This window comes from Trichechus manatus, unplaced genomic scaffold (genome assembly GCF_000243295.1).
Source record: "Trichechus manatus latirostris isolate Lorelei unplaced genomic scaffold, TriManLat1.0 scaffold00082, whole genome shotgun sequence".
Lineage (NCBI taxonomy): Eukaryota > Metazoa > Chordata > Mammalia > Sirenia > Trichechidae > Trichechus > Trichechus manatus.
In genome coordinates this window covers 3,730,774-3,753,174 of record NW_004444018.1, presented here as the reverse complement: position 1 = coordinate 3,753,174, position 22,401 = coordinate 3,730,774, and the positions used below count along the sequence as shown (strand labels likewise).

The 22,401-nt window shown below is 43.3% G+C and overlaps 1 protein-coding gene across 4 annotated transcripts; it reads right to left on the bottom strand.

Moving 5' to 3' along the window:
• Nucleotides 1-1,227: 1,227 nt before the first annotated feature.
• Nucleotides 1,228-22,165, bottom strand: IDNK (IDNK gluconokinase). Of its 4 annotated transcripts, none has more exons than XM_023735771.1 (5): nucleotides 22,103-22,165; nucleotides 17,638-17,668; nucleotides 16,978-17,064; nucleotides 5,949-5,992; nucleotides 1,228-3,457 (listed from the first exon to the last, which is right to left on the bottom strand). In XM_023735771.1, the coding sequence occupies exons 3-5, from the start codon at nucleotides 17,011-17,013 to the stop codon at nucleotides 3,106-3,108; spliced, it is 432 nt and encodes a 143-aa protein (XP_023591539.1). In that variant the 5' UTR covers nucleotides 17,014-17,064; nucleotides 17,638-17,668; nucleotides 22,103-22,165; the 3' UTR covers nucleotides 1,228-3,105. The 4 variants fall into 4 exon arrangements, 3 of the variants coding, with proteins under 3 accessions (XP_023591539.1, XP_004381353.1, XP_023591538.1); XM_004381296.2 differs by having other exon boundaries at nucleotides 22,107-22,156; XM_023735770.1 differs by lacking the exon at nucleotides 17,638-17,668 and having other exon boundaries at nucleotides 22,103-22,136.
• Nucleotides 22,166-22,401: the final 236 nt, after the last annotated feature.

Sequence of the window (22,401 nt, the reverse complement as noted above, 5' to 3'; positions counted from 1 at the left end):
GTAGCTTTTAATAAATCAGTGTATTCCAGCTTGGCACACCTACACAACACAGTTTATAGTCAGATGATTGTGTCTGCACCTGGATCGCTGTGAATGAAGAATTATAAATGCAGATGGAAGCAGGTGGGCTGTATTGGTGGCAGTAATGCATCGTGATTTTCTGAAAAGAAACAATTCTTGGTAAAGTGTAAAATAAAATGGAATACAGTTGTCCTTTTATTTAAAAGGTTACTGCATTCTTGGAAATTTAGTGTTATTAAAACTTCAAAAAAAATTTCTGTATTAGAGTTGGGTTCTGTGCTCAGATCATTATGAAGATTTTTTTCTCATTTGTCCTACATGAATGTCCGGGAGTCCCTGGATGGTGCAAACAGTTAATGCACTCTGCTAACTGAAAGGTTGGAGGTTCGAGTCCACCCAGAGGTAACTCAGAAGAAAGGCCTGGCAATCTACTTTTGAAAAATCAGCCACGGAAAACTCTGTGGACACACATGGGGTCACCATGACTTGATGGCATCTTGTTTGGGTTTTTTGTTGTTGTTTTGTTATTTGTGTATTCATTTCACCAGAAGGCCTCACAGATCTCCATCTCAGCCCCCACTGCTAAGCCAAGAGAAACACTTCCCATTGTCCTGAATGGGTATCTTGAGATTGGAAGACCCAGGCTTTATTAAGATGGCATTAAACAGACACTTTTCCTCTGGACAGACCATTTTAGAAAATCCAGCTTTCCTGTGGTGTGCTGTCTCTGGGATACATCCAAGGCCATGCAAATCAGTAAAAGGAATTCACTCCATCCCTTTCTGTGGCCACTTGTACATGTGATCCCTGCCAGATAAATCAGCCACCTCACTTTAGCACCCTCCTAGTATCAGGCGCCTCCTACCCTGTCAACCTGCCCAGAGGACCACTTGAGAGACTGCACAGCATCTGTGGCCCTTTGTGAGTTGCTCAGTATGGTCCGTGCTTGGTAAGAACCAATCTAGCCCTGAATTCACCATCCTCAAAAGCCTCCCTGATGCTGCTGTCAGAGTAGGCTCAGAAAAAATGGGGTTTCAAAATGGCCTTGCTCATCAGACCATACCTGGTGTTTCCTGGCCCTGGGAGCTCATCAGTCAGCCACGGAGCTTTTAGACAGAGACCTGGGCCCTTCATTACAGATGCTGGTTCATTAGGCTGGGGTGGGGGGCGGGGGTCCGCATATTTACATGTTCCTCAGGTTTCTTGTCATCACCCACAGAAAAGCTAGGCCTAAGGCCCAGAATGGGCTCCCTGGGTGGCGCAATGGTTAAGTGTTCCTTCCTGGCCAGCGTTAGTTGCTGATGGCTGTTACAGTCTCTTCCGTCAGGAGGGCTCTGGCATTAGCCCGGCTTCACGGAGCTCTCTTGGGACCTTAGTTCCTGTCTGCGAGATGGGTTAGGGTGGGTCAGTGAGGCCCATGCTTCCTCTGCTCAACTTACCTGTGCAATTTTGGTGTCTCCATGAGCCATGTCTACTTTTTGTCTATCTTTAAATGACCCACTTTAACATAAATATATATTCTAAAGAAAATGTTATGTCACTATTTTAAATTGAAAACTTTAAATGGAAAAATGGACATGTGACATACCTAGAAGGAAACTAAAATGAAACATCAAGAACAGCAGGAAGTGATTAAATTGCAGAGACTGTCAGGGCCCTGAGCCTAAGGCCTGTGCTCTGTTAAACAGGGACATCAGCAAGTGTCGAGGGGTTGAAGACACACTAACTAGCACAAAACATGTTCTCCACACAGCAGGGAAAAGCAACTCATAATGACCCTAGAGGACAGAGCAGAAGTGCCCCAGCTGGTTTCCAAGGCTGTAATCTTTAGGGAAGCAGACTGCCACATCTTTCTCCTATGGAGCGGCTGGTGGGTTCCAGCTGCTGACCTTTTGGTTAGCAGCCGAAAGAGCGCTTAACCAACACAGCTGGGGGTACTTTCCCACCACATGCCTGGAAGTGGCTCACTGCAGCGCCTGAAATCACTCTGAGGTGAAATCCTGCACCTGCAGTGGTTTGCACATGACTACTAACCTAAAGGTTGGCAGTTCAGACCCACCAGAAGCACCACGGACAAAAGGCCTGGTGATCTGCTTCTGTAAAGATTACAGGCAAGAAAACCCTGTGGAGCAGTTCTACTCTGTAACACACGGGGCCGCCACAAGCCGGAATCAACAGCCGAGGGTTTGGCTTTTTGGTTTGGGCATCAGCAGCAGCTTTGCTGCACACTGTGGGACAGTCACTAAGGTCTGTCTCGTCCAGCTCTGACACGGCAAAGGCAGACATTTTGAGGTAGGAACTGCTCAGATGAACTATTTTGGCAGCTCTCCTACTTTTCTCTCTAATCATTATTTTCAATTTTTATTCTACCAGAAATGATCCTTTTTATTATCATAAAAGATTTTGTTGACTGCTCTACCTTTTCAATGTTTAAGTCACACAACTGCTAATCAGAGCTGCTGGTGAGCAGACAATGTTACCTCACTAAGCTGACGTAGTTTTAGTCAAGAGGCAAGAAAGTTGGTATTGCTGCTGGTAAATTTGCATTAGGCTTTCTGAAGAGCTGGAAAGTGTCTGCTGCTTCCCTCATTACTATCTTTCTGGACCCCAGCTTTGAACCACGTTCGAGGACAGAGAGGATACAAAGGTGTGTGGTGTGAAATGACTTGCTGGTGAGGGGTTGATTTTCCATGTGTTTCTGCTCCTGAGACCAATTTCTAGGGTATGCCAGCGATAGTAAAATCACATTTATTTGTACAAATACAGGCATGATCAAGAGCATTCTAAACAAGGCCCTGATTTCCAGCATTGGTTACAGAATTTCCTCTGAATGAATCACAGGTGTATTTAAACTTCAAGTAAGCTTTACTTTTAAAGCTCCCTCTCCCCCATTCACCAAAGCATGATGCCAAGGGTATCACAAATTCCTAAAAATATACCCAAACAAGTATACCTAGATGAATTATGATTTGTTCACTTTAAGAATTTATAATCCAGTATCGGCAAGGATATGTGGGACCAGGTTTGGGATGGGACAGAGATTTCAGCCTAATTCTGTTCTGGAGCACTGATGTGGAATGATTCTCACTGCACTTTTAGAGCTTCCATAATGGTAGTGATGATCTCTGAAAGCTCTTTGTCCACACTGATTTGGATGAAGTTTTCTGGAGCTGACGGGGGCTCCAGAGTATTGAACTGGGACTGAAGTAGCTTAGGGGGCATAAAATGTCCTTTTCTTTTGAGTAAGCGTCCAGAGATGACCTCAAACGACCCACTCAGGTGGACCACAAAGAGCTTCACCTCAGGTGGCTCTTCTTCCTTGCCCAACTTGTCATGTTTCCGAGGGGTACCATCCTTGCCTCGTATTAAGATGTCTCTGTACATTTTCTTCAGAGCTGAACAAGCTAGAACCACACGCTCCCCTGAGGCTATCTCTCTGTTTAAAAAAAAGCGGGGGGGTGGTGGTTAAAGAAATGAAGACATTTAAAATAATCTGAGCCAGTTCTAGAAGTCCTGGGTGGTGCAAATGTAACGTGCTTAGCTGCTGGAGTTTTGAGTCTACCCAGAGGCACTTCAGAAGAAAGGCCTAGTGATCTACATCAGAAAAATCAGCCATTGAAAACCCTATGGAGCACACAGTTCTACTGTGACACATGGAGTTGCCATGAATCAGAATTGACTCAACGGCAACTGGTTTGGTTTGGTGTCAGTTCTAGGTTGAGGACTCTAGTCTTACTTCTCTGCCAACAGTTGTTAAAAAATGGTGGTTAAGCATCAGGCAGTTCTAGCTTTGAGTTAAAGATCTTCCATTAATGAACTGAGCAATCTTGAGCAGGTATATACCTCCTTGAGCATCAGTTCATCATCTGTTAATGGGGCTGCTCAGAGTGCCTGCCTCCTAGAACTGCTGTAAGGAAAATGTTTATCAAGGTGCCTGGTGCACAGGAAGGGCTCAAGAAGGGTGGGTTCTGTTCTTAAGGACTGGGACATGGGCTCAGCCTCAGAGTGCGGACACAGGTGGCTGCCAGTGGACACCCACGTCACAAAAACACAGCAGGTCTCAGTGTCTCCTCCACAGCACGTTCAGTGACTTGAATTTCACAACTGGCTTCTCCCCATTCTTACTCTATGGTATGGTGGAAAAGTCGAGGGAAGTTACTAGAAGGTGCAGAGCTGAAGAAAGCAGGAGAAAAGGGAGCATCTGTCCCTTTGTGGTCAAGGCGAGTAGGACATGAGAAGTTGCCAAGGACCTGAGTCAGAACTAGAGGCAAAGTGACAAAGCACCAATAAGGGAAAACCTGTGTGGTCAAAGACCACCCAAGAGAGTAAGCCACAGCTTCCACTGAGCCCCAGTGTGCCCCGGCCCCTGGGCAGGGAGGCAGTCATCCTGAGGTTCTTTGAGACTCTAGAGTTAAGAGGTGAAACGTAAACAGCAGGTTGGATATCTAGTGGAAAGTTCACTTGAGAACCGAGGCTTCTGAAGGGGCCTCACTTTGGTTTTATGGCCAACGCAGACTGGAGAACCAGCGGCTGGAGTTTATCATCAGAAACCAACTTACACCCCTGAGCCTTCCTGCTCTTCCTGAGGGCCACGCGTGAGAGCTTGTTTATTCTGGGTCTAGAGGACAACTCGTTTAATTTGGGCATGACATCAGGAAATTGCTAGAAAAGGATGTTCTATTTGGTCAATGAGATGGATTGACACAATGTTGTTGTTAGGTGCCATCGAGTTGGTTTTGACTCGTAACAACCCTACGTACAAGAGAAGGAAACACTGCCTGGTCCTGCGCCATCCTTAGTTATTGCTATGTCTGAGCCCACTGTTGCAGCTACCGTGTCAGTCCATCTAGTTGACAGCTGCAACAATGGACTCAAAACATACCAACAATCATGAAGATGGCGAAGGACCAGGCAATGTTCTGTTGTTATATAAGGTCATCATGAGACGCAGCTAACTCAGTGACAACAACAAAGAGGTCTGATCTGTGCTCTCCTGAGCGTCTTCACTTCTGCTTCCATTGCAGGTCAGTGTATTTGATCTCCAGTGTCTATTTATGTCAGAGACCCAGGTGGGCAGTTCTCCAACTCTACATCAGGAGCCCATGCAGATGGGCTGGCAGCCACATCAATGGGGTGTGAAAACAAACAATAAAAAATATATTCTCATTTCATATGGCCCAGACTGTTTTAGGTTTATAAAATGTGACTTCGTGTTAGAAAGCAAGATTTATAACCCATTCTTTGCCTTTTCCTCATCCTTTCTCCATGTTCCAACTAGAAGTCTCAGTGGGGTCAAGCCCACATATGGGGGTGGGTGGGTGCCTATGGCTCAGGAGCATGCAACAGAGCTGGACTACACAGATTGGATCGGATCTCCAATCCCAGGAGCCAATTACCTGTGGACTTACGAACGACCCCAGCCTGACAATCAGCCAATGAAAACTCCATGGATCACAATGTTCTGTTGTGCATGAGGTCACCGAATCCACGGTCACTAACAGTAACAATTTATAATGGTAGTGGCATCAGTTAACATTTTTTGAGCACTTACTGTTTATTTGACACTGTTCTAAATGCTACTCACGCATCATCTCACTCTTCACAGTAACCTGTGAGCAGGAACTATACTTATCCCCATTTTACAGATAAAAAAACTGAGGCTTATAAGGTCAGGTCGCTGACCAAGATTCCCAGCTAATAATTATTGGAGCTGTGTAGCTGGTTTGTCTCCAGAGCATAACTAAACCATGTGTTGCTTGTGGCTGATTGAAATCATTGTTGCTTCCTGCTAGAAGCATACTGCATTCATTTCTGGGGTCCTTTATCATCAGTCAGTTGTGATTCCAAGAATGTAATTTTTCCCTGTACTTTCTGATGGCTTTTCCTCACTCACTGGCTTATCATGCCAAGGCCCAGTGCTCTCTTACCTTAGCAAAATGCCATGCAATTTGTAGAGCCATGGAATCCTGTCCTGAAATTAAAGCAGACACAAGTGACTTTTCTAGGTATCGTTTTGTATGGAGACATAGTTACTTTATACTCACAAATGTTAAGCTCTGGAGAAATCGTAGTGGTTTTGAGAAGTAGTGTACGCACAAGGCAGTAGATAGTTAACCACTTAAACACTTTACAGGCTCAGGTGTCAGTGGTTCTAATATTAATAATAACTGCACTAAAGGATCCTATCTGCCTCCAGGGTAGTCTCTCCACTGAATATAAATTTGCCCTGGTTCTGATATGTTTACAAATCTCTCTTTATTGCAGTGCATGTATTCTTTAGGTGCCTTCGATTCTCAAATGTGAAGGGTATTTATGTCAGCAATTCTACTCTTCAAACTTGACAAAAACAAAACTCTTCAGATAAGGTGAGAAGCACTGTGAGAAATAATTTTACCAGAGTTCAAAAGGAAGACAGAAGAAGTTTTATATAGCACACCTTACATCCAGAGCTGCGCTAAGAAATCCTCCTGAGACATGTTCTCTCCTCCTTCCTGGGAAAAATCTTGACTGGCCATAATGCATTTTTAAAAAATCTTTTTTATTATGGAAAAATGTAAACAAATGCGAAAGCTGACAGAATAGTGCACAACAAACCTCTACGTACCCATTACCCAGCTTCAATTTTCAACTCATGATTTTTTATTATGCCCCAACCATATCCTTGTCCGTGCCCACCATCCTGTATTATTTTGATGCATATCCTACAGACATGGTTTTTGAAAATCATTTCATTGTGGAAAAATATATGTAACAAACATTTTGCTATTTTAGCCATTTTTAAGTGTACAATTCCATATTAATTACATTTACCGTATCATACAACCATCACCAGTATCTATTTCTAAACGTTTTTCATCAGCCCAAACAGAAATTCAGTACCCCTTAAACAATAACCTCCCATTTTCTCCTCCCCCGAGCCCCTGGTACCCACTAACAAACTTTGGTCTCTATGCATTTGCCTATTTCAGATATTTCATCTAAGTGGAATCATACAATATTTGTCCTTTTGTGCTGCCATTTCATTTAGCATGATGTTTTCAAGGTTTATCCATGTTGTAGGATGAATTTGAACTTCATTTTTCCTTATGAATGAATAATATTCCATTGTACGGATATACAACATTTTGTTTATCCATTCATCTGTTGACAGACAATTGGAAATTTTTCCGACCTTTTGGTTATTGTGAATAATGCTATAATGAACATTGGTGTATACTTCCTACTAGTTTTAAGCCTCATTTTAATCATCTGTATCATAAGTGTTGTGTTGTATTCAGGTTTTCTATTTTTTCTTGAGTTAGTTTCGGTAATAAAACATTTGAGATGGCAGGAAGGGACTACCCACAACCCCCTCACCCCCATACCATACCACATATTATGAACTTATTTAGCTAAGGATGTGGGAACTTGGAGGATGCCAGGTGGCCACACAGAGCAGGAGCAGATTCAGCCCATCTCAGCCCAGCTTCCCAGGACCTCCAGAACCTCTAACACAGCTCACAGCTGCAGGTTACACTCTGTACAAGGTAGAGGTACTTTTTATCACTTCTATCATTACTTCAAAGGAAGTAACACAATTATACAGATCTCAAGCCAAATTATACAGATCGCAAGCATCAGCCAGGTCACATCTTCACTGAGAGGAAAATGTACTGTGTCCCTGGAGCAGCGTCTCTGCAACCAGATCGCTAGCATCCAAGCCCATTTTCTCACAGCAAGCTATATTTTTCTATGAAATTTCCGATTTAGTCTAAGTCTGCAAATTGACTAGCATCGGAATGTTCATGGCTTTTTTCATTTCTAATCTTAATTGCACTTTCTTCCTTTTTATCAGTCCAGAGATTTGTCTATTATTATATTTTCAAACAATTAGCTTTGTTCATCATTTACATAGTTCTTCTGTTTTCTATTCCATTATTTTGGCTTTCATGTATATTATTTCCTACTCTCTTGTCTTTTTGTTTATTGTTCTTTTCCCTCCTTGAATAGAACACTTAGCTCATTATTTTTATTCTTGCTGTTTTTCAAAAATGCATTCAAAAGCTGTAGAGTTTCCTTCTAGGAAATGTTCTACCTGTATCCCATAAGTCTTGATTGAGAGCACATTTGTTGTTTTGTATTTCTAAATATTTTATAATTTCCATTTTGATTTTTACAAATTAGTCACATAAATATTAATTTTTTGTTTAAAAAATTTACTTATTTTTATACTTTCCAGCATATTGGTGATTTGTGAGAATTTTTATTATTGATTTCTAATTCTACTGCGTTCTGGTAAAAACAAGTGTGATTGGTATGATATTCACCTTTGGAATTTGTGGCAACATCCTCTGTGGTCTAGTACATGATCAATTTTTATAAATGTTCTATGTGTATTTGAAAAGACTGTTTATTCTTTATCTTATTTATGCTTACTAGGTCAAGTTATTTTATTGTTCAAATCTTCTACATCTCTACTAATTTTTTTGTCTGCTTGATGTATCAGTTTTTAAGAGAAGTATTTTAAAATCCCTCACTAGACTGAGAAGTTTACGGTTCCCCCTTCTGTCTTTGCGCGTGTCAAAAAATGTCTTTATTTCGCTCTCAGTCTTGAATAAGATTTTAGTTGGTAGAGAATTCTTGGTTGACAGTTATTTTTCTTTAACAGTTTGAATAGTAATTTCACTGTATTTTTACCTCGATAGTGGCTGAGAAGTCTGCAGTCAGAGTACTGGCCATTCCTTTAGATAATCTTTTCTCTTTGCGTCAGGGATGTATTACCCAGATTAGTAAGTAAATACAAGTAAGCCTGTGTGTACCTTGCTTACTGGTTAATCTGCCCCTGCTTTGGGTAGAAAAAGAAAAATCTCTTTGTCTTTGACGCTTTGCAGTTCTGCCTTCAAATTCACCAATCCTCTTAGCTGTGTACAGTTTATTGTTTACTCCATCTATCGACTATATGTTTCATTGCTAATATTTTTATTTGATTCTTTTTCAAATTTTCTGTTCTCGTCTTTTATTTTTTTATTGCTGTAATTTAATGAAGTTTACATTTCAAGTTAGTCTCCCATACAAAATTTTTATACATACATTGTTATGAGATCCTAACTGCTCACCCCATTCTGCGACAGCACACTCCTCCTTTCCACCCCTGATCTCCCATGACCATTCAACCAGCTCCTAACTCTCTGCCTTCCCATCTCACCTCTGGACAGAAGCTGCCCCTTTGGTCTCTTGTATCTACTTGACAAAGATTGCCGTACTTTTGATTCTGTTATCTCTGTATCATGGAGTGCAACTTCTTTCATTTGTGCCTTTGCTGATTCTCCGTCATACTGTTTCATTTCCTTGCAGGGTCTGTTATTTCTGATTGTAGGCTCATCTTCAGCGGAAGATTTTTTTTTCCCCTTGTCGGGTTCCATAGGTAGTTTCACCAATTCCAGACGAGCTTTGTATTACTGATTTCTCAGGGTGGTGCTACCCTACTATCTAATGTGTATTTGGGCACAGTAAGAGCTCCAGTTTCTCAAGGATGACTTTTTTTCACCTGTGGTCCAGGGGAGACAGCCAGCTTCCTTTGCTGCTTCTTGAGTCCGGAGGGTGGAAATCTTATTCCTCATTTAAAGACTATGCAAGACATTCAGGTTCAGCTTCTTGCTTCAAATAGGCCTACAGCCAAATCTCCCATACCTACGGGGTAATTAAAAAAAAAAAAAAACAAAAAAACAAACAAACAACCCTCAGCATCCAGCCCTTCTGGCTTTTATGCAGTGTGAAAACCTGGGAGTATTTAGATTTAGTTCAAACTTGCGACTTTGCTTCTGGCACCTAAGGGTTTCTCATTTTGCTTTTGACACCGGTTATAATTTTTTTTCTTTTTAACATTCGCTTTAGTTTTTCTTAGTTATATTATCTTTAAAGTATAGAGGGTGGCAAGGTTCTTCCATGGCAATTCTGTCTACTGCACTGACTGAAAATCTCTCTGAAGTCTCTGGTCTCTGTCCTAAGCCCCTGGCCATTTTTTTCTCTTGATCTTTTCCATAAGGAGCCTTTCAAGCTCTCTGGTCCCCGGTGACCACCTTTAGCTCCTGTATCTTTCTGCTGGGCTCAGGTTCTCCCTTTTCTCGGTCAGAGTTATTCAGGCTTCAGTAAGCGAAAGGTCATTTCCTGAGGCCATCACTTGTGCTCGGCAAACCAAACACCCTCCGGTTACCAGGACTCACCTTCTCGGAAGGCAGAGAATTATAAATAATATTCTTTTTCATGTTGAGCATATAACAAAATTTAAAAAGCATTGCATGGTAATGTTGAGTTGAAATTAGATCATAAATGACAACAGCTACATAATTCACACAGATCATTGCTCAAATTACAGCAGCTACTACAGTGTCTACACGTTGCAGTTCAAATGGATTCAATGAGTGAAACATTTGCTTATGTTAGCTCTTGTCTGGGTGCCTCTGGTGGAACCAGTGTGGTTATTTGTGAATGAAATAACAAGATGATGAGGCTTACCAGCTCCAGATCTGCAGACCTCAGGGACTCCATTAATGAAGTTGGGATGTATGGGGAGCCTTTATGGGTTCTTGGAGAAGACTGTGTATGATTAATGTTTATTATTAGGATTTTCTGGGACTTCATGTTCTGGAGAGGTCTGTGAGGAGAAAAAAGGTTGGAGGGGCTACATTTATGCAACGTGAATACCTCTGCAATATAGTATTTTCTGGGCTTATGAGGGGAGTCAGGAAGAAGGCGGACAAGGACTATAGGCAGCAGGGATAATCAGCTGGATTCACTGAGCTGTGCAGTATTTCATTAAGCTGGGTGTTGACTGTATTATTCAGCATACTTGCTATATGACTGCAATATTTCATAATGAAAATGAAACATATGAAAAATAACAGAAAACATGTTTGGGTAATGAGTTTTCTATCCTTGTACGAAGAAATAGACGCTTACTTTAAATCCATGCTTTTTCATTGTTTTAAGGGTGCCTTCGGAGTTCCTAGGTGATGCAAACGGTTAAGGGCTCAACTACTAACTAAAAGGTTGGTAGTTTGAACCCCCCCAGAGGCGCCTCAGAAGACAGGCCTGAAGATCGGCTTCCGAACAGTCACAGCCTTGAAAACCCTCTGGATCAGTTCTACTTTGCACACATGGGGTCCCCATGAGTTGGACCTGACTCCACAGCAACTAACAACAGTGCCTTAATATACGATTTAGTCAATGTTAACGACTTTGTTTCATTTAGTCATAAACTCTTCAGAGGCTCAAGTATGAAATGGCTAATAAACAGAAACAAATACAAAGCTATTTAATCAGAAACAGATGCTTTCAGACATTTTCCCTAACAGAATTTATGGCATCCCTATCGAAAGGAGTCTGCATCACAACGACCCTGCCCATCAGTCACCAAGACAATGAAACAGGGCGGCGATGAAAGAGAAGCGCTTTAAGTGAAAGAAGCCAGGCACAAAAGGACAAGTAGTATATGATCCCTCTTATATGGAATATCTCAAACAGGCAAGTGCAGACAGACAGAAAGTAGATCAGAGGTTACCAGGGGCAGTGGGTGGGCAGATGGAGACTTATTACATAATGGGTGTGGGATTTCTGTTTGGAAACAGTGGTGACAGTTACACAACATTGTGAATATAATGCCACTGAATTGTACATTTAAAAATGTGAAAATGGCAAATTCTGTTATATATAAATTTCACATAAAATATTTTGATATATATTTTACCACAATAAACTTTTTTTTATTATTTTGTTGTTGAGAATATATACAACAAAACATACACCAATTCAACTGTTTCTGCATGTGCAATTCATGACACTGATTATATTCTTCGAGTTGTGCAAACCATTCTCACCTTTTCTGAGTTATTGCTCCCCCATTAACATAAACTCACAGACCCCTAAATTTCCTATCTTTTGACTTGCTGTTGTCACGTTGATTCCATACAGATACTCTTAAAAGAGCATAATGCTCAAGGCAGACGTTTTTTTTTTTACTAGTTAAGCTAAACTATTGTTTGGTTTTAAGAAGACTTCAGTGAATATTTTTGGTTTAAGGTTTAAAGATGATCTCAGGGCAAGTTTCAGCGGTTCCTCTAGTCTCCATGGCTCCAGAAAGTCTGGAGTGCCTGAGAATTTGAAATTCTGTTCTATATTTTCCCCCTTTTGATCAGGATTCTTCTGTTGAAAAAAAGAGAAACTTCTAAACTTTATTCCTGAAGCTGCTAAATAACTGAGTTCTAATTAGAAGATGGGGATCCTTTCCTGGAGGATCACCTGGGCCACAAGGAGAAAGGTTTTTCCAAAACAGCTCTAGAGGCTACCTGGCCTCCAGTGTGGAGATGGAAATTCTCATCCTGGAGCTTCTTACAGCCAGGCCAGTGTTAGTGCCACCACTCACCCCAAGTACCCTTTAGGGCTCAGGTCCCCTCTGATGGACGTGCTTACGGAGTGCCGCAGCTCTCCTGCCCGCTCTCACCCTCATCCTCCATTTCATCCTTTCTCTCCCCATCTGACCAACACTGATTGAATTCTTGTCAATGATTTGTTTTGTGGATTCTCCAGGCCTTTAGCACAGTAGAAAGAATATGACCTTTGAGGTTAGAGAGATTCCCCTCTGTGTTGCTTTGCTCAACTTACTTCACTTCTCTGTGCCTCTTTGTTTATCTGTAAAATGGAGATCATATATAATTCACTGAGCTGCTTCAGAATTTAAATAAGATAAGGAGTAGTCTCCATTTTATGCATTATTTTTTAGTGGATGTCGTAGCTGTTATAAACAGTCTTTTTTCAGTTTTGAGTTTTTAAAAGGGCTTTAACTCATGAATTTGGTATACACTGAATTTGGTATACACATACACTGAATAACTAATATCTACAAAGCACCATGTTAAGCATTGGGGACATAAGTATGATTGGTGTTGGTCCTTGTCCTCAAATGGGTCACAGCTGATGGAAGAGACATCTTCCATGGGTGGATGATCAATTAAATTACCTGTAGGGTAGTGGTGAGGGCTATTACGAGATAGCCTTCCTAAGATGGAGTGGTAACACAGGGAGAGAAGTCAATTTAATCAGGCCTTAGAAGAGTAAAACTTGAAGGATAAAGAGGATTTCAGCTGGAGAAGAAGGGCCAGCCAAGCAGAGGGAAGGGCATAATCGAAGACTGGGAGATTTAAAGGCTGTATGTCAAGACTCTTGAGTAAAATGGGTGAAGTGAATGTTAGCACTGGTGTAACAGGAGGCGTGGGAGTTGATATATTAAGGAGGTCAGGAGGAACTGTCAGGACTAGATGGTCAACAGCTGACTGACCAGCTGAGGCTCTGAACTTTATTGTGAGGGCATTAGGGAGGACTCAGACACATGTCCCTGGGTGGTGCAAAGAGTTAACATGCTCAGCTGCTAACCAAAAGGCTGAAGGTTCGAGTCCACTCAGAGGTGCCTTCCAAAGAAAGACCTGTTGATCTACTTCCAAAAAATCAGCCACTGAAAACCCTATGGAGTACAGTTCTACCTGACACACATGGGATCACCATAAGCTGGAGCCGACTCGATGGCAACTGGGTTTTAGTAGGACACATAAACTCCAAAGTTTATGTCTGTAGTGTTGTAAAGAAAGTGATAGAGATTGCCTTTTTACAGAAAAAAAGAAACTGAGACAAGGAGGAGGCATTAGAGCAAATTCACTGAGCTCTGTGCCTTCCAAACAGTTACTGTGTGCAATATAATAAATTATGAAAGTCAAACAAAAAAAAGTCTTAAGGGAAAGGGAGGAAGAAACAACATAACCCAAATTAGCATCTCTGCCTGCTTGACTGGACATCCAAGGCCATCTCACGCTTGATGGTCCCTGTGTGCAGGATGAGGGGGGACAGTGCGCCCCACCCTCCACCCCCAGGGCTTGGAGGGAAACACAACTAAGTGCTTCCAAGAGTTAAATCAGAACATCCTGAGGACAGGGATGGATTCCTTGGCCTGAGGTTTCTATGATCTGACAGAAACAGCTATAAAACATCTAGAAAATTGGGTCTTGAAGTGGATGGTAGGCAAAGGGAGATGGGGCACAGAGACACAGATGGTGGAGGAGTATGTCCAGCGCTGTTGGGGGGAGGTGGACAAAGGGGAAGGAGGTGGGGCGGGGGGAGAAGGGGAGAGGGACTGGTTTTTCATGGTGTGGAGTTAATTTAAGAACATAAAGAATGCATGCAAAATAATATACACTAAAAACATTGGAAGAAACTCCAAAGTTCAATTAGTAGCTATTTTTGCAAGACTAGGGATGATGCATTCTGTGTAAAAATTTTTGGTACTTTCCAAATTATCTAGACAGGGCAAACAGTACATTTATAATCAGGAAAATTGAAACAAAACAAAACAAGACAAAACAACCCCACCATCTTTTAAACAAACTTGAGAAGTGGAAACTTTAAAATTGACTTCTGCTCAAGAGTCACCGTGAGCTCAGGCAGGACAGTGTGGACCTGGCATGCAGGGAGACTCCCTGACTAAAGCTTTGAAATTTCATAGTCTTACTATCATCATCCTGCTAATAACTCATCACAGCCTAGGTGGGACATTGTTCTAGACTGGCATGTCCAATAGAACATGACAGAAAAGTTCTGTATCTGTGCTGTCCAATATGGTACCCATAGGCACGTGCGTTAATGTGGTTAGTGCTACAGAGGAACTGGATTTTAAATGTAATTTTAATTAATTTACATTTAAGGAGGCTTTGTCATGTTTAATTCAGGTTCCTTCCTTTCAGACCTCAGGCTTCAGCCCTCTAAGCCAAAACCCTCCTGCAACCCTCTCTAGATTCTTCCCCAAGGCAGAGCTAACCAGTGTGTTTGCCTCAGAAACTCTTTAAGTGATTCACATGTGGCTGTTCTCCTTACATCACCATGGGGGATGAGGGCCTTGGCTGTCAGGGCAACCAGGAAGGCTGTCTAAGCTTGGCTACACCTTCACTCTTAAATGGCTGTGTTCTTGCCCCCCTCCAATCATGGTATCAAGCATATAAATCTACCTGTTTCTCTTCTCTCTACAGCTTGGCTCACTTGTAAAGTTTCTTGTGAATGTATTTAGTAACTCATTGTGATTCTTCCAGTAGTCTGGATAAGCTTTTCTCATCCTGTACAATAAATTCCTCTTCAGAAATCTACCCCCAGCCCTGCCATCCATACTGCCCACTTAACAAGCATCACTTGTAAAGGAAAAGCTATTTAAATGACATGTAAAACTTGTCCATTGGGATGTTTTACTTTGTTCTCTAATTTACCATTTATTTGCACTCATCAAGGAGAGAAACAAAATAACACCACCACAGTCACGTTTTACACGCTCCATAGCAATAATAATAATAGCTGATATTCACGGAATGCTTCAGGCAATTTTCTGTATTATCTCATTTAATCCTCCCAAGAACCCAATGAAATAGGTCCTCTCACCATCCATACTTCACAGGAGGAAAATGAGGCACAGAGAGATTAAGCAATTTACCAAAGGTCACACAAGTTTAGTAGTCGGGCCAGATTGTCTATATCATCTTTATTATCTCTAGTATAATATCATGTTTAGATTACTAATCTGTATCTCAATTTATAGTTCTTTAATCCTATTTTCTACAGCCAAATGTTGCGAACTTACTTTTGACAGTTTAAAGCTTGAACCTACAAACTCAAAACAAAGAGAAGTGTTCCCTCAGAGTGCTCTCGAGTTGGATCTAGTGACGGTTTAGTGAATCAAGTCCTGCAAAGCAGAACAAAGGGAAAATAGGGGAACACGCCTGGGATGGAATGGAGGTCACTGAAAGTAAAAACAAAAGTGCTGGCTTTTGGCCAGTTCCGTTCCGTTCCTGCCCTTTGGACATGTTAGTGCGTGAGCCTATGGACCCTGCCTTCGACCTGGTCCTCAGTCCCTTGTGAGTTGCAGCCAGTACACAAATGAATCCTCATTCTGTAGCTATGATTTTACAGAAACACTCTAGGAAATGGCCACATGACAATGCACACAGAGTGCTGTTCGTTCATTCATTCGTTCATTCACTGACAAGCATGCCACACATATTTTCTGAAGTCTTCTGTGTGCCAGGCCCTGGAGACACAATGATGAACAGGAATGACCTCTTGAGGGTAAAGAGTAGCAGAGCCAAATATTAATCAAATTCTCATGCCGTCAAATGTAAAGTTGCAACTAGGACAAGGGCAATAAGGTACATGGTATGATGAGTTTACATAGGTGGCTGTACTTAAGGTAGGTCAGGGAGGGTGTCCCTGAATAAATGACATGCGAGCTGAGCTCTGAAGGATGGGCAGGGGTTCCCCCTGGACACACTGCAGGTAGTGGGGACAGCAGGCACAGAAGTCCTGTTGGGGAGGGACCAAGAGGAGGCCAGGAGGCTCCCGTGGAGATCAGGAGGGGCACGCAGTAGTACCTAAAGAGGCTGAGCAGGTGTGGAGGCCAGACCCTGCATGTTTAGGAGTTTGGTCTTGACCCTAAGACCAGGGGGAAGCCCCCAGAGGGTCTTCAGCAGGGGCATGTGGCCAGATTTGAATTTTGAAAAGGTCCTCTGGGTTGGTGGATGCTAGAGTCTGGTGACGGTGGTGGGCTACTAGGAACCTGGGAAGGGGAGGAGATGAACTTTCCCACGTAGGGGCCATAGGGGAACCTCTGCCCTCTCAGGGATTACGTTCTGCAGATTAAAATCCAGCAACAGTGTATTGTGGCAGACTCTGCTTAAGCTGGGCAGGTGACAGCATTGTTCTTGGTGCCGAGTTCAGAGAGAAGTTTGGGGCCAGAGCTAACATCCGTGGAGGATCTGCTGTGTGTCTGGCTCTTGGAGCACCTGCACGTGGTTACCTTGTGACTCAGGAGCTCGGCTACACCTAGTGCCTCAGACAGAGGTCTCAATCTGAGTTACCCAGATGAAAGATCTGCATCGGAACAGCAAAGGTTACCTGGTCATTCAGCGGGATCCCTCTGCTCATCTTCATCCGATTTTCCTCGGGGTGATAGTCATCTGCATCATAGAATTTCCATCCCAGCTGTAAGAACAAAGTGAGAGGGTGTATGTAGCAGGCAGTGCAGTGTGACAGTCACCATGTGGTCAACACTAACTGGGGAGGCACAGAAATAGGATTCCTGCAAATACCACCCCCCATTCCGCATCGCTAGCCCTGATGACAGGAGGGAAGAGGCTCGTGATGTCATTTCACCATCCCTGCCACCGGGCTGCTGTGGCTCCTGTTTTCATTCATCACTATTTGTCATCACCACGGAGAAAGGCAAAACTGCATCAACAGGTTTCATAAGCCGTGTGGAGGTGTCTGCAGCTGACTGGTAAGTTTCACAAAACACTACCAGCCAGAAGGTCCCTGGGTGGCGCAAACAGTTTGAACCCACCCAGATGTGCCACAGGAGGAAGGCCTGGTGGTCTGCTTCAGCCAAGAAAACCCTACGGAGCAGTTCTACACTGTAGCACGAGTTGGAATCTACTCGATGGCAATGGATTTGGTTTTTGTTTGTTTATCAGCCAGAAGAAAGGAAGGGGCAGAGGGAGAGAAGCAATGAGACCAGACCCCAGGGGACCATACATTTAGGAGACTTCAAACAGGTACCTCAGATGCCAGCAGAGTGCCCACGGTCGATCTGTGGAAAGGACACAGGTGTTCAGATTACTGCCCCTTCCCAGCGTGTGTGTGTTTCCTCAGATCCGAGGATGCGTGGTACACAGATGGTGCCCCAGACAGTATTAAAACCCCAATAACTTTATGCTAAAGCAATAATGCACTTGACCCTGGATCCTAGAGAATGGCTTTACCATTCTCCCGGAATTTAAATGAAGCAATAATTAACCAGTTACCACTATTTTATTTTTCAAGAGGCAAATGTATAAGATCTCATTAAACCCTTGAAGGTTTTTCTTTAATAACTGGTTTTTTTTTTTTTTTGATCCCTGTTTTCTAGATGTTTATTTTTTTGAGAGAAAATCTTGAATTAATAAAGTGATGAAATTCTACTGAGGATATTGTGGAGAAGGGTGGATAAGGGGATTTAACCTCTGGTAACACCACGCGAGGTCCGGGGGCTCATGAAATCATTTAAACATTGTTTGGGGATTAAAAGAGACACACTCTTAAAATAAAGGACATGGGCCAATGACTCGAGAATTACCAGCAAAGAATCCAATAATAATACGTTCATACCCTAACAAGTAGCACGTTCTAGTGAGAAGGGCTTGGGTCTCAGAGCCAGAGATCTGGACCACAGTCTCCATTCTGCAACTAAATGACTACATTCTCTTTCTCCTCTAAGCCTACAAAACAAAGGGGCTGAGCCACATAATTTGTTCATCACCTACGCATTTCATTGAGCACCTACTAGTTCCCAGGATCTAATGATGAGCCCACCAAGATGGTCTCTGCCATCCTGAGGCTTACAATCTAGCATCATGGAGAGGCTGGCAGACAACAAAACTGACATTTGGGCAGACAATTACTGATACGTGAAGTCCTTTCTTGCTTCCAATTTCTAAATTCTGCTCAACCGTCAATCATTCGAGTACTACCTTCAGAACTGTTACTGCATCCTCATGCCATTTCATCATGCAAGGTGGTTTTGCATATCATCTTGACAATTATTTACTGGGTATTTTTATTTAAATTGCTTCACTTTTTAAAAATTAAATAAGTATGTTAAAGAAGTAAACTTTCTTTCATTGCTTGATATAGATGCCATCATGAATTGCCTTAAATAAAGGGTAACCAAAGAGAGATTCACAAGAGATTTACAAAAGAGAAAAGATCCCTTACATTCAGGTGGGGAGGGAGGAGACAAATAGACATAATAAGTGAATTTATTATTTGGCATTATGTTGCTTTAACAGTGTTTAAAATGTAGTCTTTCTGTTTTGAGACTATTTTTCTCTTAATCCATTATTAGGCTATGACAAACGTTTTTTCCAAGTGGTATGGAGTATAATGAACAATCTTGCAGAGCCCAACAAGGGACCACCAAGGTCACCAAAGAATCCAAGGTTGCTATACTCGAAGATCAAGATAATCTCTCCCAGCAATTTTATTACTCAGCCAATTAGCAACATTTGACACATCTCCCTGCCTTTTAAACATTTGAGGCCCCAGGGCAAAGTTCTTGGACAGCTTCTTTATCTGCACTCACTCCCTTGGTGATCTCAACATGTCACGTCTTTAAATCCACTGATACACAAGGACTCCCACATTTACATCTGAAGTTCTTCTCCCTGGAACTCTGGACTTGGGTATCCAACCACCCACTTGGAAATTCATTTGGGTGACTGATAAAAACCAGCTGTCATCCAGTCAACTCCAAATAATGGTGACCCCATGTGTGCTGGAGTAGAACTGTGCTCCACAGCACTTTCAGTGGCTGACTTATCTGAAGTAGATTGCCAGGCTTTTCTTCTGAGGTGCCACTGGGTGGACTTGAACCTCCAACCTTTCAGTTAGCAGCTGAGCACGTTAATTCTTTGCACCATTTGTACCACCCAGGGCCTCCTGGATGACTGATAGGCATATGCCACATTGAGCTCCCGATATTTTCTTCCAAACCTGCTCCACCTATTGGTTCTCCATCTCAGTATGGGGCAACTTCCTTTTTCCAGTTACCCAGGCCAAAAATTTTCAAGTTATCCTTGACCCCTCTCTCCTCTCACACCCCACATCCAATCCTCCAACATATCCTTTTGGCTCTACCTTCTACCCAGCATGTAAGCACTTCTCTTTACCTGCATTGTTTCTCTGACCTCATCTCCCATTTCTCTCCCCCTCACTCAATCACACGGGCTTCCCTGCTGGTCCCCCAAGAAGCCAAACCTCAGGGCCTTTGCACTTGCTGTTCTCTCTGCCTATAATGCCCTCTGTCCAGATACAGCCATATGGCTTATTCTCTTATTTCTTGTGGGTCTTTGCTCAAATACTACTTTCTCAGAGAAGGCTTCCCTGACCATCCTGCCTGGAGCTCTTTGTTCTACTTAAAAAAACCAGTTACTGTACAGCTGATTCCAACTCACAGCAACCTCACGTGTGTCAGAGTAGAATTGTGCTCTACAGGGTTTTCCAATGGCTCATATTTCGGAAGTAGACTGCCAGGCCTTTCTTCAAGAAGCCTCTGGGTAGACCTGAACCTCCAACTGTTTGCACCACCCAGTGACTCCTTGTTCTATTTATCCTCCTTTACTTTTCCCTAGAGCACCTGTCACCACCTGATCCACTACATATGCATTTCTTCATTTACTGCCCATCACCCACACCACTGAAGCTGTCAAGGATTTCATTTCACTTGGATCCATAATCAGCACCCATGGAAGCAGCAGTCAAGAAATAAAACAACATATTGCATTGGGCAAATCTGCTGCAAAAGACCTCTTTTAAGTGTTAAAAAAGCAAAGATGTCACCTTGAAGACTGAGGTACATCTGACCCAAGCCATGGTGTTTTCAATTACCTCATATGCATGCAAAAGTTGGACAATGAATAAAGAAGACCAAAGAAGAATTAAGGCCTTTGAATTATGGTATTGGCAAAGAATATTGAATATACCATGGACTAACAAAAGAACGAACAAATCTGTTTTGGAAGAACAGCCAGAATGCTCCTTCGAAGCAAGGATGGCGAGACTACACCTCACATACTTTGGACATGTTATCAGGGGGTATCAGTCCCGGGAGAAGGACATCATGCTTGGTAGAGGGTCAGTGAAAAAGAGGAAGACCCTCAGTGAGATGGACTGACACAGTGGCTGCAACAATGGGCTCAAGTACAGCAACAATTGTGACGATAGCACAGGACCAGGCAGTGTTTTCTTCTGTTGTACACAGGGTCGCTATGAGTCAGAATCGACTTGATGGCACCTAACAATAATAACATTCGTACTAGAATGTAAACTCTTTGAGGGTAGAGATTTTATCTGTCTTGTTCACTATATGACAGTTACCTAAAGTAAGGCACTAGCTCATTAAATATTTATTGAATGCATAAGTATCATAAGGTGTAAATTATGTGGTTCAGGGCTTCCTCATCCGAACCAGGGCTTAGAAAGGTAGATAAATTTGCCCCAGCTCACACAGCCAGGCAGCAGGAGAACCAAGTCCTAGGTTTCCTGACTCCCACCACATCACACTATGGCGGCAGTTTCCCATTCTCCAACTTCTTCAAATCATACAACAGCTAGAGATTTTCAGGCTCTATGTTTTACTTTAATTTCAGTTCAAGATTTCCTGATTTTGAAGCTAAAAACACCACATGAATTTTGGAAAGCTAACTATCTACCTGGAACAAAAATCCTTTCATATACACCGAGCCACGTGGGTACTTCTAGAAAATTCGAAAGGTACTATAGGCCTTTGAAAGATATATTTCAATGGACTAAGTCCCGTGTTTCGCTACATCTGATAGAAAGCTGCAGCAGTTGTGTAACCAGCAAGCCAACGGCTACCCTCCTAACCCCAAAGTGTGGCCAGATGGTGCTGGGCAGAGCTGGTGTGGATCCGGTCTGCCCTCCACCTTCCTTCTCTCCGGGGCCCTCAGGCCCCCTTCCATATTAACACTGTTTCCTTCTTCCAGCTTCAAGCTGAAGCCAACAGACTAGATGGTTCAGTTCAGTTTCCAAAATCTAATTAGAGAAGTTCAGGTCCTCGTAGAAGGGGCGCAGTCGCTCTGCTCAGGCTGACGAAGGTCTGTAAGAGCCTGGGAGGTGGTTTGCCCCCTCGCTTCGGGCCTACTACCCTCCCAGCGCGCCACCCCAGGTGCGAGCGCAGCGTCCTTCTTCCCGGTGATGACCTTTCACTGTTAGCGCGCGCAGGCGCCTCTTTACAAAGGGTTTCCCTGACCGTGGATTCGCAGATCCTCCCCGTTTTATAGATGGAGAACCCGAATCTCGTATGGGGTTCTGGGGCAGGCGCCCTGGGGCGAGGGGGTTGGAGGGGGCGGAGAGGCAGCAGGTCCCCGGGGCCTCAGTTTCCTCCTATGCGAAGAGAAGGGCAGGCGGCTCCCCAGGGCCCTCCCGTCCCCGCGGCCCGGATAGCGGCGGCCTGGTCTCCAAGTACCTACTTCCCCGAGCCGCTCACGCCCATCAGCAGCAGCACACCGTAAGCCTCCATAGCCGTCCCGCTTCCTCCGCGCGCTTTCTCGTCTCGCCTCGCCTTCGCCACGCCCAGTGGGCGGAGCCGCCACGCCACGCCACGCCCCCCGGCGCCGCGAGGCCCGGAAGTGAAGTGCGCGCCGCCGGGCGCCGAACCGTTCAGCTGCTTCAGTCTTTCCGCCTTGCTGGCCCTTCGGACTGCAGGAAGCGTAGCCGGCAGGCTGGACCCTCCTCCTTCTCCTCCTCCTCCAATGGAAATTTCCC

Excerpts from the sequence above, each read along its gene's own strand:
- IDNK (XM_004381296.2), bottom strand. The coding sequence starts at position 22,156 with ATGGAGGCTTACGGTGTGCTGCTGCTGATGGGCGTGAGCGGCTCGGGG. Across the intron at positions 17,669-22,106 it reads GGCGTGAGCGGCTCGGGGAA|ATCGACCGTGGGCACTCTGC; the intron begins GTAGGTACTTGG and ends TCCTTTCCACAG. Across the intron at positions 17,065-17,637 it reads GCACTCTGCTGGCATCTGAG|CTGGGATGGAAATTCTATGA; the intron begins GTACCTGTTTGA and ends TTGTTCTTACAG.